The sequence below is a fragment of the Parasteatoda tepidariorum genome, chromosome 6 (genome assembly GCF_982258835.1).
Source record: "Parasteatoda tepidariorum strain Cologne lab strain chromosome 6, Ptep-v5.0, whole genome shotgun sequence".
NCBI lineage: Eukaryota > Metazoa > Arthropoda > Arachnida > Araneae > Theridiidae > Parasteatoda > Parasteatoda tepidariorum.
In genome coordinates this window covers 114,726,692-114,739,206 of record NC_141760.1, presented here as the reverse complement: position 1 = coordinate 114,739,206, position 12,515 = coordinate 114,726,692, and the positions used below count along the sequence as shown (strand labels likewise).

At 30.8% G+C, this 12,515-nt stretch overlaps 1 protein-coding gene across 1 annotated transcript in view; it reads right to left on the bottom strand.

Annotated features, from left to right (window-relative positions):
* Window positions 1–12,515, bottom strand: part of LOC107456604 (cell adhesion molecule Dscam1) — a 62,911-nt gene that overhangs the window by 21,956 nt on the left and 28,440 nt on the right. The window contains exons 7-11 of the mRNA XM_016074513.4: window positions 11,278–11,409; window positions 11,007–11,183; window positions 10,763–10,833; window positions 9,524–9,761; window positions 9,032–9,130 (exon numbers count right to left, since the gene is read on the bottom strand). Coding sequence (XP_015929999.2) covers window positions 9,032–9,130; window positions 9,524–9,761; window positions 10,763–10,833; window positions 11,007–11,183; window positions 11,278–11,409 — 717 coding nt within the window. The remainder of the gene's footprint in view (window positions 1–9,031; window positions 9,131–9,523; window positions 9,762–10,762; window positions 10,834–11,006; window positions 11,184–11,277; window positions 11,410–12,515) is intronic.

Here is a 12,515-nt window from a genome sequence, read left to right as displayed (position 1 = left end):
TTTAAAAAGTAACGAGTAAAAGTACAGGTATTTTTAAAAAAAGTAATGAGTAAAAAGTAAAAAGTTCATATTTTAAAAAGTAACGGGTAAAAAGTACAAGTAAAAGTACAAGTACTAAGCAAAAAAAGTAACGATTTAAAAGTACATTTCTAGGAAATCGAAAATTCAAAGTAACCTAAAATTTTATTGAATAATATTCTTTTGCTTCTTAAAGTTTTTGCCAAATTGTTGTCATTTATTTAATTATTTTTAATTTTGAAAGTTATGGATTTAAATTTATTCTTAAATTCGAAAGAATATTATAATATAATTTTATTATATAATCGTATAATATAATTTTAAAATCAAATATAGTTTTAATTTCAAACTTTTTATGGATTTGCACGAAAAAGAAATTTTATCTATTGATTTTAATTTTTAGTTTATTATTTTTATTTATTTGAATTACCATTGATTTAAGATTGTTTTACTCTTTAGAGACGCGTTTCAAAAGCACAAACGTAAACAAAGCAAACACAGGGTTTCAGATAGCTTTGTGATCTTTGAGCTAGTAAAAAATAATTGAATGTGCAGTATAAGTTGAAACAGAAGGTATTTAAACACGAAGTTAGCTGTGAATGCATGTATATTGCACATTAATTTTATTAATTAAAAAAAAAACATAAGCATTTTTTTTCAATTTAATATTTTTTTTTTAGAAAGCTTACCGAGTTTTTGAAAAAAAGTAACGATTTCGTTCGATATTTCCGTTACAAATACTTGTACTTTTTCCCTAAAAAAGTAACGAAAGTACAAGTAAAAATACTAAATTTAAAAAGTAACGAAGTACAAGTAAAAGTACGTACTTTTTACTTGTTCCGGCGGTACAAGTAACGAAAGTAAAAGTACTGCCATATATGGTCATGACCCACGTTTTTCCTCTCTGAGATTTTCTAACAATAATTTTTTTAAAAAGGTAAATTTTTGAATGTTTTTTCAGAAACTTCATTGCTAGTTTCTTAGTGTTTCTGATGATGCCAGTTATCTAATAATAGAGAGTTATTCGAGGTTTACGAAATACAGTATTTTTGTAATTATATAAAATATTGATTTTAGAGTTTGTATAAAATAATGAAAATATATTTGTAAATCCTATACATTTCAGAAAACGGGGATTTTAAAGTCGGTTAATCTGTAATATTAGGGGGACCAGAAAGTAATGTCTTTTTGGTGCATTTGATATTTCGTATCAAGATTTTATTTTTAATCAATAATATATTCTCCCTCATTAGTAACAACCTCTCAATGCCAGATAGAAAATGAATCGACATGGATCGAAAAGGAATGAATTGGTTTTTAAGACTAACGAACATTTAATGGGCAGGAAAAACGACATTAATTTCCAGTCCCCCTATTACTTTCAAATCTTAACTTATATTTCTGACAAAATGCAACATTTCAAATATTGCTGAAATAAAGACAAGGGCTACAAGACAGTTTTTCTTATAATTGTTTCGTAAGTGTTATAATTAGATTGACAGCATCTAATTTATTGTTGAAAGCACGCCATGGAATATAAATCATGATAATTAAAATTATAAGAATCGAATTTGTTTTTGCAACATAACTATAAATTTTAAATAAAGTTTAATTTTCCAAATTTTAAATCTTAATAGCATGACTGCAGAAAACTCTCCACCTATAATCATTTCCCTTCCAGTTATTTTCGCTAAACTAAATTACAATCCTACAAAAAATTTCTTTAATTTCTACATTAAGTAACTCGAAAATTAAAGAGCGCATCAATAAAATTTTGATATTACAAAATTTCAGCCAATCGTTTTTAAGTTTTGAAAATGAGAAGCACATTCGGAACAAAAATTTTTCAAACTGCATTGTTGGAGACAATAACTTTTTTGAAATCGACTTTTTTATACAACGATTAACGGTACGACGATTTTATGTATATATTCATTTTAGAACTTCTCTGTCTCTTAAAGTCTCATTTTTAGGTTATACAAACCATGATTTTAGTTCCTTGGGTTGGTGGGGAACTGAGTATGTTTATGTCGTTTAATTTTAAAAGTGATGTAAAGTGCTTATATGAACTATCAAATTATTACATAAGTTTTTTTGAATATATTACGTTTAATTATGTTATTTTTACCTTTTTCTCTCCTTCATCAAGCATAACGATGTATTCATGAAACAAAAATATCGCTATTTTGTTAATTTGATTAAATATTTGATCTACAGTTGAATCAGACAATAGGCTTCATTTCAGAACCTTATTTAAAATTGTTTCTAGATTTTAATTGCGAAAAACTTACAGCGAGTCAATTTAATTTTTAGATAAAAATCTCTTAGCACATCTATTGTGTGATTTGGATAAATATCGTCTTTAATTTCCAAAGTTCATTTTTTAATAAATTTTATACAAATTTATTTTTATTTCTTTTAAATTTTTTAGTAAATATCTAAAGTAACTGATTTATCATATTTTATAGTTCCAACTAAATTTATGAAGAACAGTTGCATTTGATATTTTATTTTCCATTAGTGCTTAAATGTTAGAAAACCGCATTTATTGCAAAATACGGGGATTTAAGAAAGTTACTAAAAATTGGAATGTCATATTCCCTAATTTTTAGGAAATTTGAAGGGGGGGGGGAATGAATTATTTGTAGTTAATTCTTATAAACGTACTTCCCACGTCAAAACCTTATAGACAAAATTGGCGAATAACTCAGTTATACATCATCAAAGAATTAAAAATAGAAAAAAAAATGATTATGATTGCAGCATAATAAGAAATATTTTATTCACTTTGTGTGTAATACCAATTCCGATAAAATTTTGGAATTCTTGGATTTAAAAAAGAAGCTCTTTAAAGTCATTTGTGCAAAAGGAGTATGTGCACAGTGAAGAACCAGTTTAATCACTCGGCTCCCCTTTTAGCTTCCAGGCATAGAATGGTTTAGTCTCTCACTGTAAACAATCACAACCCCGTTGCTCCCCCCCCCCTTTCAAGGAGGATTGTAAACAGTTTTCTTCAGAAAAATGCTCAGTTAATAAAAATAATTTATATATATTATTATTTCCATGATATTTAATGAAAACATAATATCTGAAGAATGAAATTTTTTTTTATCTAGATTTAAACACAGGCAATTAGGAGCCATATTTTCATCATAGATATTTCTTAAATTATTATTTAAGAAATATTTTAACATTTTTAACTGCTGTATAATGTAATAAGGCAGAATTTAAACACTATTATTCAACTCCTGAAGTAGTTAAAATCAAGTAAAACGATCAAATATATTATTTAAATAACTACCATTGTAGCGCATGGCAGATAAGTAGGAAATACTATTCGATTGTAAAATTAAAACCCAAGATTTTTAATAATGTAAACAATGTGCATAAGCAGTAAAATAATCCAAAAAAATAAAGTGTTCTTGTAAACTTTAAAAAGGTAGTTCTTAGAAAAACGCGTTTGATATCTAGCATAAGAATATTCTTTTATAAAATTGATAGTTTTTAATGAAGAGATAAGCTCATCAACTAAAAATTTTAAAACGATCGATAAAATTGAGTAATTGATAAAGATAAGTATTTCATGCGTAGGTAGAAAATCTCATGTGTAGTAGTTTTTTGTTAACGAGCAATATTTTTTTGAAACGTAAAATATTTACAACTAAAATATATTGGTTTCATGCTCTCGCTTATTATGTATTAGATAAAACTAATTGTTCAATAGATCATTCAGGGATATAAAAGATCACTCAGTTATTATGGAATTATAGAATTGGACTTATGGAATTTGAATTAAATTTTTATTTCATTTTATGTTCATTAAATTCGAGATGGAAAGTTTCTGATGAAAAAATGGGAAGCCATTCATATTATACGGTGACCATCGCTGATTTCAATTGTCTTACACTGCAAAGTTATTTTTGGTTAATGTTAAATTATGAAAGTAAAATCGAACATAAAGACTGAAATTTTTTTTTCTAGCTCCTTGTTATTTTATATTAGGTTATTTGCAGTATAATTGTACAAATATATTTTATAAAGAAGAAGTAAAGTCTTATCATCTGTAACATAATAATATAAATATACATATCTTTGCCTCATTCTATGAAATTATGAAATTCAAGAGATTGTGGTAATTTTAAAACTTAAATTATATCTCAGGAAAGAAATTATTCATATATTATCTACACAAACCACATTTTTCGCAGAGATATGTGGATCACTGCACCGCGGCGTTACGTAGGGTGACCAGGGTCTTCAGAAAATTAAAAACCGGTAGCAATATTTTTAAACGAACATTCGTGACATCTTTACCTTTCTAATTATTTACAAAGAATAATTAGAGAACCTTTGCTAAGTATTTTTGTTCTATTTAATTTTGCTCTATTTGATTATTAAGAATACTTAATTTCATGCATTAATTTTGAATAATTATGAAAGTGTCCCCAATTTCTTTTTTAAATCCTCTAAAAATGAAATTCCCACATTAATTTTATTTATGTAACAATTTCTAATTTTATTTTTTTTTTGGAATTCAAATGTAATAATTTTGCTTGATTTTTTACTCCAATTTATCTACTTAATTTGTTGCTACTATAAGAATATTTTGAATGTTTTTCGCTGAAGAAAAAGTGTAGAAATAGTGCGAAAAATTACTCCCCAATATTGCTCAACTATTTTGCATGTTTTTCAAGTATTTATTATTCTAATTAATAGGAAGTAGTTATACTTAAAAAATACTTATAAGCAAATATAACTTAATTATCGTTTATCGATTGTAAACCGATAACTAATGTTTATCAAAAAATGTAGCGTAATTAGATAACATCATGAGAAATTATAATATAGGGAAGCCACTTTCAGCTTTTATGTTTTGGACTTTATGTCTTTGATTTTATATTTTTGACTGCTTGTGAGAGTTCAAAAAGTTGGAAATATCTTCTATAAATTTATATTAAATACCTCTGTATTCAAAATAGAATCGAATAAAGATACCTTCAAATGAGATAAGAAAAAAGTAGGATCATGATTTTTATTAATTCCTCTTGACGACGGTGAACTTTTTTCAGATGTTTTTTAATTAAAAACACCAAGATAGAATTTTTGTGGTCAATAAGTATGAGCAGATAACAGTAAGAAACCGTAAGACTATTCTCTTTTGATGTTATTGAAATAAATAAATTTCATGCAAAAAATATTGTTTTTGTTCACAAGTAAAATCTTTTTGGTTAACTGTTGATTCGTCTTTTGCCAAATTTAAACACTTTTTTTTCTTCTTCAAATAAAGAATTTGCAATTGATTGCTGCGTATTTTCTGGCAATTTAATTCCATAATGTTTCTGTAATATTCATTCTTAAGCTTTGACCTATAAGAGTACAGGGTGTTCCATAAAAACCGCAATTTATATGTATATTTAAAATCTTTATTAAAATTGAAAACCAAGTAATTGGGGTTTGTAAATTAGTATTTAAGTGATTAAAAGCAGAAAGTCTATCGAAATCTAACTAACTACAATAGAGGAGTGTGAATGTCCAATAAGCAAAAAAATAAGTTTTATTGAGGTTTAAATGTTTTTAACTATCGTTTTTCAACTGTTTTCTGTTTTATTCCCCAATCAAAAATGCCTTCTTCTCTGTTTCATTTGCTTCACTGCACTGTGATATGTTATATTTCGACAGTATTTCTGTATTTTTTATTTTTACCTTGCGTAAGTATAACTTTTGACCTCATATAAACATATTTTTTGTCTTCAATTTCGATAAATATTAAATAAATAGTTTTTAAGGGTGGTATTTACAAAACACTCTGAATGGCCTAAAGATAAAAATTTTCATGCCGAGCATTAGTAAATATTAGAGCATTTTCAGTTAGTTTGCAATTTTAAAATTAATTTAAATTAAAGTCTGATGAAAAAAATATCACTAACAAAGCCTTAAAATATAAGTCAATATCATATGGATGATTAGTCACTAATTTTAATAAAATTAGCTCCTCATTATCCCTTAAAAAAGCTCAATTAGCCGCGTGTAATTAAGGTCCGCGATTGGCTGTGTGTATTGTAGGTCCTCGATTAGCTGTGTGTATTGTAGGTCCTCGATTAGCTGTGTGTATTGTAGGTCCTCGATTAGCTGTGTGTATTGTAGGTCCACGATTGGCTGTGTGTATTGTAGATCCTCGCTTGGCTATATGTATTGTAGGCTGTGTGTACGAAAGTTTTTCGCTAAGTTCTTTATAATAATAAAGTTCTAGCTTGAAGAAAATATCTTAAACCGATTCCCAGCTTAATCTCAATTAGAATCCATTAAAATGGCAAAAAGTTTAATCGTTTTTTTTATTTAAAGCAATTTATTTCGAATATTAAATTTAATTACAAAATATGTTTAACTTTATTTTTTTCGAGCGTATAGTTCTAATAAGTTCTAATTAATAATAGAGACTTAAATAATATTTTAGTAATAAGAAAATGTCAGATATAAATTTTTTAAAAGCTTCTAATGTAATCACTAGATTACTTTATCAACAAAATAAAAATAATTTGATTGCAATTTATTAAAAGAAGTCTTATCATACAAGAAAAGTAAGAAAATGGTTTTCTTTGAAACGCGTGTGAACATTAAAATATGTATGAGGCGAATTTTTAAAAAGCTGTTATTTTAAAAGGTAATTCATATTAAAATCATCTGAATTTTACTGAAAAAAATAATTTAAAGAGGTAGATCTTTTTAAGATAACAATTTAAACTTAAATGACTACATTTTAAATAATAATGAATAGATAACGGTATTATTTTTCATTAACATGTTCTTCGTTATAAACATACAAACACTTTCAGTGAAATAAAAGTAAAGAAAATCATTAATTTCTCTTAAAATTGCGTGAAAACGTTTCTATGCATTTCTTACATATCAAAAAAGTTACTAAAATATGGATGTGATAATATTTAAAATAGAAACGATTATTTATTCCTATACATTAACTGATGAACTTTCATATACATTTAACTGATAAAAATGAAATGAAATCAGTTAACATCGTATGTAAATATGTTTTAAGCATTTCCTTTATTTGTTTCATGCTTATTCGTTAAATACGAAAAAGACCGGGGTGGGTGTTTCCGAGTTGGCGGTTTTTAAGTGCAAACGAGGACCCCCGCTGAACGGGTGGTTTTATCGACCAACCGAGGACGTCGTTTTTGCACGCATACACACTTCGACTCGGCTCTGTATACACAACTTTGATAAATGCTGCCAATCGAGGACAAAATTAGATTTGGCTAAAAAAATTTCTGGGACTATTTCATGACCCCCTGAGTACGAAAATACCATTTTCTAACCGAGGACGTCCTCGGTTGGCACGAGGTCCTCGTTCGACGGTGAAATTGCCTATGTGTGTCCTCGTTTGCCGGCCCTTGCCAACACACACACACACACACACACACACACACACACACACACACACACACACACACACACACACACACACACACACACACACACACACACACACACACACACACACACACACACACACACACACACACACACACACACACACACACACACACACACACACACACACACACACACACACACACACACACACACACACACACACACACACACACACACACACACACACACACACACACACACACACACACACACACACACACATATATATATTAGGACATAACACCGATATTCGTCCTCGAACATACATTAAAACTGCGCCACTGCTTTAAATGTATGAATTAATAGTCTTAACCTTGAAGGTAACAACTCAGCGATTCAATCAGAAGATTGAAATATATACTTCTGTACATTTCTTTTTTTTTTTCTTCTAATTGTCGTATTTAGATGCATAACAAGTTGCAATCTTAATGATATTTGAGGAGATGATAACATACCTTTTAAATCTCTCTCAAAGGTAAGAGCCACTATAATCCCGAATTTCGTATTAAACTTAATTTTAAACAATATAAAGGTGTTTTCCTGACTCTCTATTTAAAGACAATAGTATATTTTGGTGTTTTTAAATTATAAAAATAATCTAATAAGTAAAAAAAAAAATCTGTTAGATTATCGCAATAACGTTTGCACTAAATTATTAAATGCCAAAAAAATTCATTCTTCATCAGAAATTTGTTAATAATTGATTTTGTAAACTAACAAAATGTCAATGAGGGAATAACTGCTTCTTTTAAATCCAAATAATTGCAAATAAGTGCAAATTATAAAAATTATTTTTTTCGAAAGGAGCCGTGTGTCGACGATTTTGTCTTTAATACAGAAAAAAACACTTTTCTATCTGTATTTCAATACCGTAAGTTATGAAAATGCTCCATATAATATTTTTCACTTACTTTGATCTACACTATGTGGCCAAAAGTTATAGAACACACTGTTGTTATGGTTGTGGAAGTATAATGATGTAGGGGGGGGGTGTTGGCATGGGTCTGTTAGCTCGTGTGGTAAGAAACGCGAACTCTGAGATGTCTATGTCTGTGGACATTCTGGACTCCCAACTCTAATGGCAATATTTCGGCCCATTTCTCCTTCATTCACACATGGAGGCTTGCACAGATGTGGTTCGACGAAATGGAGGTTCAGAAACTGCCGTCTCTAAGCCTCGATCCCATGGAACATTTATGGGAAGAATGCAGCCCGCCAAACGAATGGGACGAAGTCAGCCGAAACGATTGGGACGAATGCAGAATGTAACCAACCGAATCGTCACTGCAAGCACAGCTGTGATGGAAGTCCTATCAAAATCTTCCCAGAAGGTTGTCATCGACGCAAAAGTGGGACCAACATCTTATTAATCAGGACGATCCATACCACTGGATGTCCGGACACTTTTGACCAGATAGTGTATATTAATATAAAATTATGAAAGCATTATTACAAAAATATGTTTAATAATAATTCTGCTTCAAAGAGTTAACAATATAGCTTTAATGTTATTAGTCTTTCAATTAGTAACCGTATCTACATACTGAAAGAATGTGATTACCTGTAGGTAAACTTCTGCTGTTCTCTCTTGGCCATATCTTAAGGTTGCAGGTCACTCCTCCAGTTTGAATCACTTTCACATGTGGAGTTCTCGGAGGTCCTGAAACAACAAATACATCTTTAACCACTCTTAGTTCCTCCATTTCTTTACTCTTGCTTACCCCTTATCCGTTTCAGTAAAATGAACCACACTATAATAATCCATAAGGATCGAATAGGCATGATTGGCCTCTATGATATAGCTTAAAGTGCCCAAGGGTAACATTTTATACCATTTGAAAAGTATATTTTGATGGAGTTTCACATATTTGTAAAATTTTACATTTGTCATTGTAACTAGAATCTGCGTAAGGGAACAATTTGAAAACGTGGAAAATATATTTCGCTTCGCCAAGGGAATTCTGAAAATCATTGAGCAAATTCCAATAGATCGATGGAATGGACTATCAGGCGTACGGAAAAAAAGCATTCAATGAAATCGGGTTTGACTTACCACCATCTGTGGTGTGGACCACAACTTGTTCGGACGGAGGTCCAACTCCGATTCGATTGTAAGCCCTTACAACAATCATGTAGCTGGAAGCTCTCTGCAATCCCTGAAGAATGAACTCCTCGTGATGTTCTTTGCAGGATCCTGCATTCATCGATCTGTACGTGTAGGCAGTCTTTGTGTTCAATCTCTTGTAACCGATGTAATACCCTGTTAAAGTGGTGGCCGTCTGGTGGGGGCACTACAATAAAAATAATCGATTTTTACTTCTAAAACTGAAGCTAACTCTGTTTTCAGTTAATTTTAATGTTTAACGTGTTGATTTACATAAATTTCTAAATTACACAAAGCAAAACAAACGAATAACCAAAGAAGAAAAATTGCAGTGAGCAATTTGAATGCATGTTACCTTTAATTATATTTTCTTGCTATTAGTCTCTACAATGCTTTGAATAGCTAGTTGAACTTACTGCTTTCTATGATGCAATTTTAGATTTCTAATCACGGCCAAATCTAATGGCTGAAGCGCACTTGTGCAATTTGCAGGAAAAAAGAGAGCTTTTACATTTTCCAAAATAATTATTATCGATGGGTGCGCTGGACATCGGTCGATGAATAGCAAAATTTTTCTTTTTTGCCTCTTCATAACATTGTCTAGTTTTTTTAGTCATCTAGTAAAAATTACGGTCGTCATCCAAGCATTCTTGTTGGCACCCTTTTCTGTATCATTCATGTCGGCAAATTCCGCCCCTTTTTAAAATACACAAGAAAAAATAAAAAATTAAATAAACATGAACAAAATCTAAAACCCGACGTATAACCGATTCTGTGCGTCGTATAAACGATATATTTTTACATTAAAATGAATAGGAATGATTTGGGACCACACTAAAACGTCGTATAAATGTAAACGTCGTATAAGTGATCGTCGTATAAACGATGCTCCACATATATATATATATATATATATATATATATATATATATATATATATATATATATATATATATATATATATATATATATATATATATATATATATATATATATATAGCAATCACCTTCTCCACATTTCCAATTCTCATGTTTTTAAGCGATTGAATCAAGTAATTTGGGAATCTACTTTAGCTATATTAATTTATTGGGTCAATAAATTAAAATGCATTAAAGAAAGCTTATCAAAAGTGTATATTCGTCTATGTGTGTTTAAATACGAGACATTTGAAATGAAAAAATGCTTACTTTCCATCTCAGTTTAGCGGATGTTGCATGTTTATCCATAACAACCACTTCTAAAGGTGCCCAGTCAGGTTCTGAAAATAAAAATTACATTTACTTAAAGAAAAAAATATGGCGAGCTTAAACGCATAATATTTAACAGATGAGGCTACGAAATTTGACATTATAGTCGTAAACTCGAAAAATGAGACGTTTATAAAATAAAATATATTTTATTCAGAATTATTAGAAAGAAAATTTAACTTACCTTCTTCCCTGGTGGTTGCAGTGACAGGATTTGAGGGTGGACCCATGCCTACTTCATTTTCAGCTATAACAAGAAAACTGTATATGCTGTTGGGCAGGAGACTCGATATGACAGCCACTGTCTGCATCGACGCTATTCTCACTTCATTCGGTTTGTCGGGAGGTGGCTCAGACTTACCTGAATTATGGACAGAGTATCGAATAAATTATTAAATCCTCCAATAACATGAAATGGAAAGCAATAAAAGAACAAATGAAGTGAAATGACCAACCTTCTGTCTTCCAGAACTGTATTGTGTAAGCAGTTATTGGACGGTTTCCGTGGTAAGGGGCAGACCATGTCAGCTGCATACTTCGACTCCACATCTGAGTCACACCCACGTCCTTCGGCGATCCAGGAATTTCTAAAAAGGAAGCTTATCATATACTTCATTATTACAATACCTATATTTATGTTAACCCTGGAAATGTTGAGCAGTGGTGACTCAGGGGATAGAGCTTTCGCCTTTCAATGAAGTGAGCCGGGTTCGAATCTCTGCTATGGCGGGTCGATACAACTCCTCCCCATGCTCGCACCGCTACAGTGCTGACGTGAAATATCCTCAGTCGTAGACTGATCATGAGATAGAATCCCCTTACTGTCATGCTAACCGTGGGAGGATATCGTTGTTTTCCTCTCCATGTGATGCAAATTCGGGTTAGTTTCATCAAAAATTCCTCCACGAAGGTAAATTTCACCCAATACTTGATCCTGGAGTTCCCTTGTCTTCCAGATTGAGTTCAAAAATATGGAGTTGAACATCAGTAGTCGTGAACTCAAAAAATTGGGTCGGCTGTTCAACGACGGTTATGAAAAAAAAAAAATAAAACCCCAGGAAGGTAAGATTATGAGGTATAAAGTTTCGAGTAAGCGAATGAGATTGAAATTCAGGTCAGAGAAGAATTTCAAGTATACGAGTTTATCCTTCTGAGTGGGTAACGCTTTGTGCTCGCGTGCCACAGGTTCGGGGTTCTATTCTTGGACTGTGCAAGGTTGACTCAGCCTTCAGTGCGTCTATAAAATAAGTAAAAAGCATACTTTGGGACTAAACATTGGGGTTCCACGTTTTGCTCACCTTCGGAATATCTTCTCCTGCACTCTAGAGCCGAAGGTCACAAAAACTGGGGGTGAACAGTAGGCCTTGGCTCTCCGTGGTCTGTTATGCCACTGAGTTCAGTTTTTTTTAAATTCTTCCTTCTATGCTCAGCCTTATAAAGAAAGCATAAAAAATATTTGCTAAATTAAGCTCAATATGTATCAAACAATATTTAAAGAGCAATTAGAAAAGCAGTAACGGAATCAATTTTTCTGTGTTCTCAATTTTAATGCAATAAAACTAAATAATAAACTAAGTGTAAACTGTTTCTGACGTGGCTTTTATTCCAATTAAGTTTTGTGAAATAAATGTGTTTGGCTGCAATTAATATGCCCGTAGTTTTCACCAACAGGAAATAGACCCACGTGTCCACC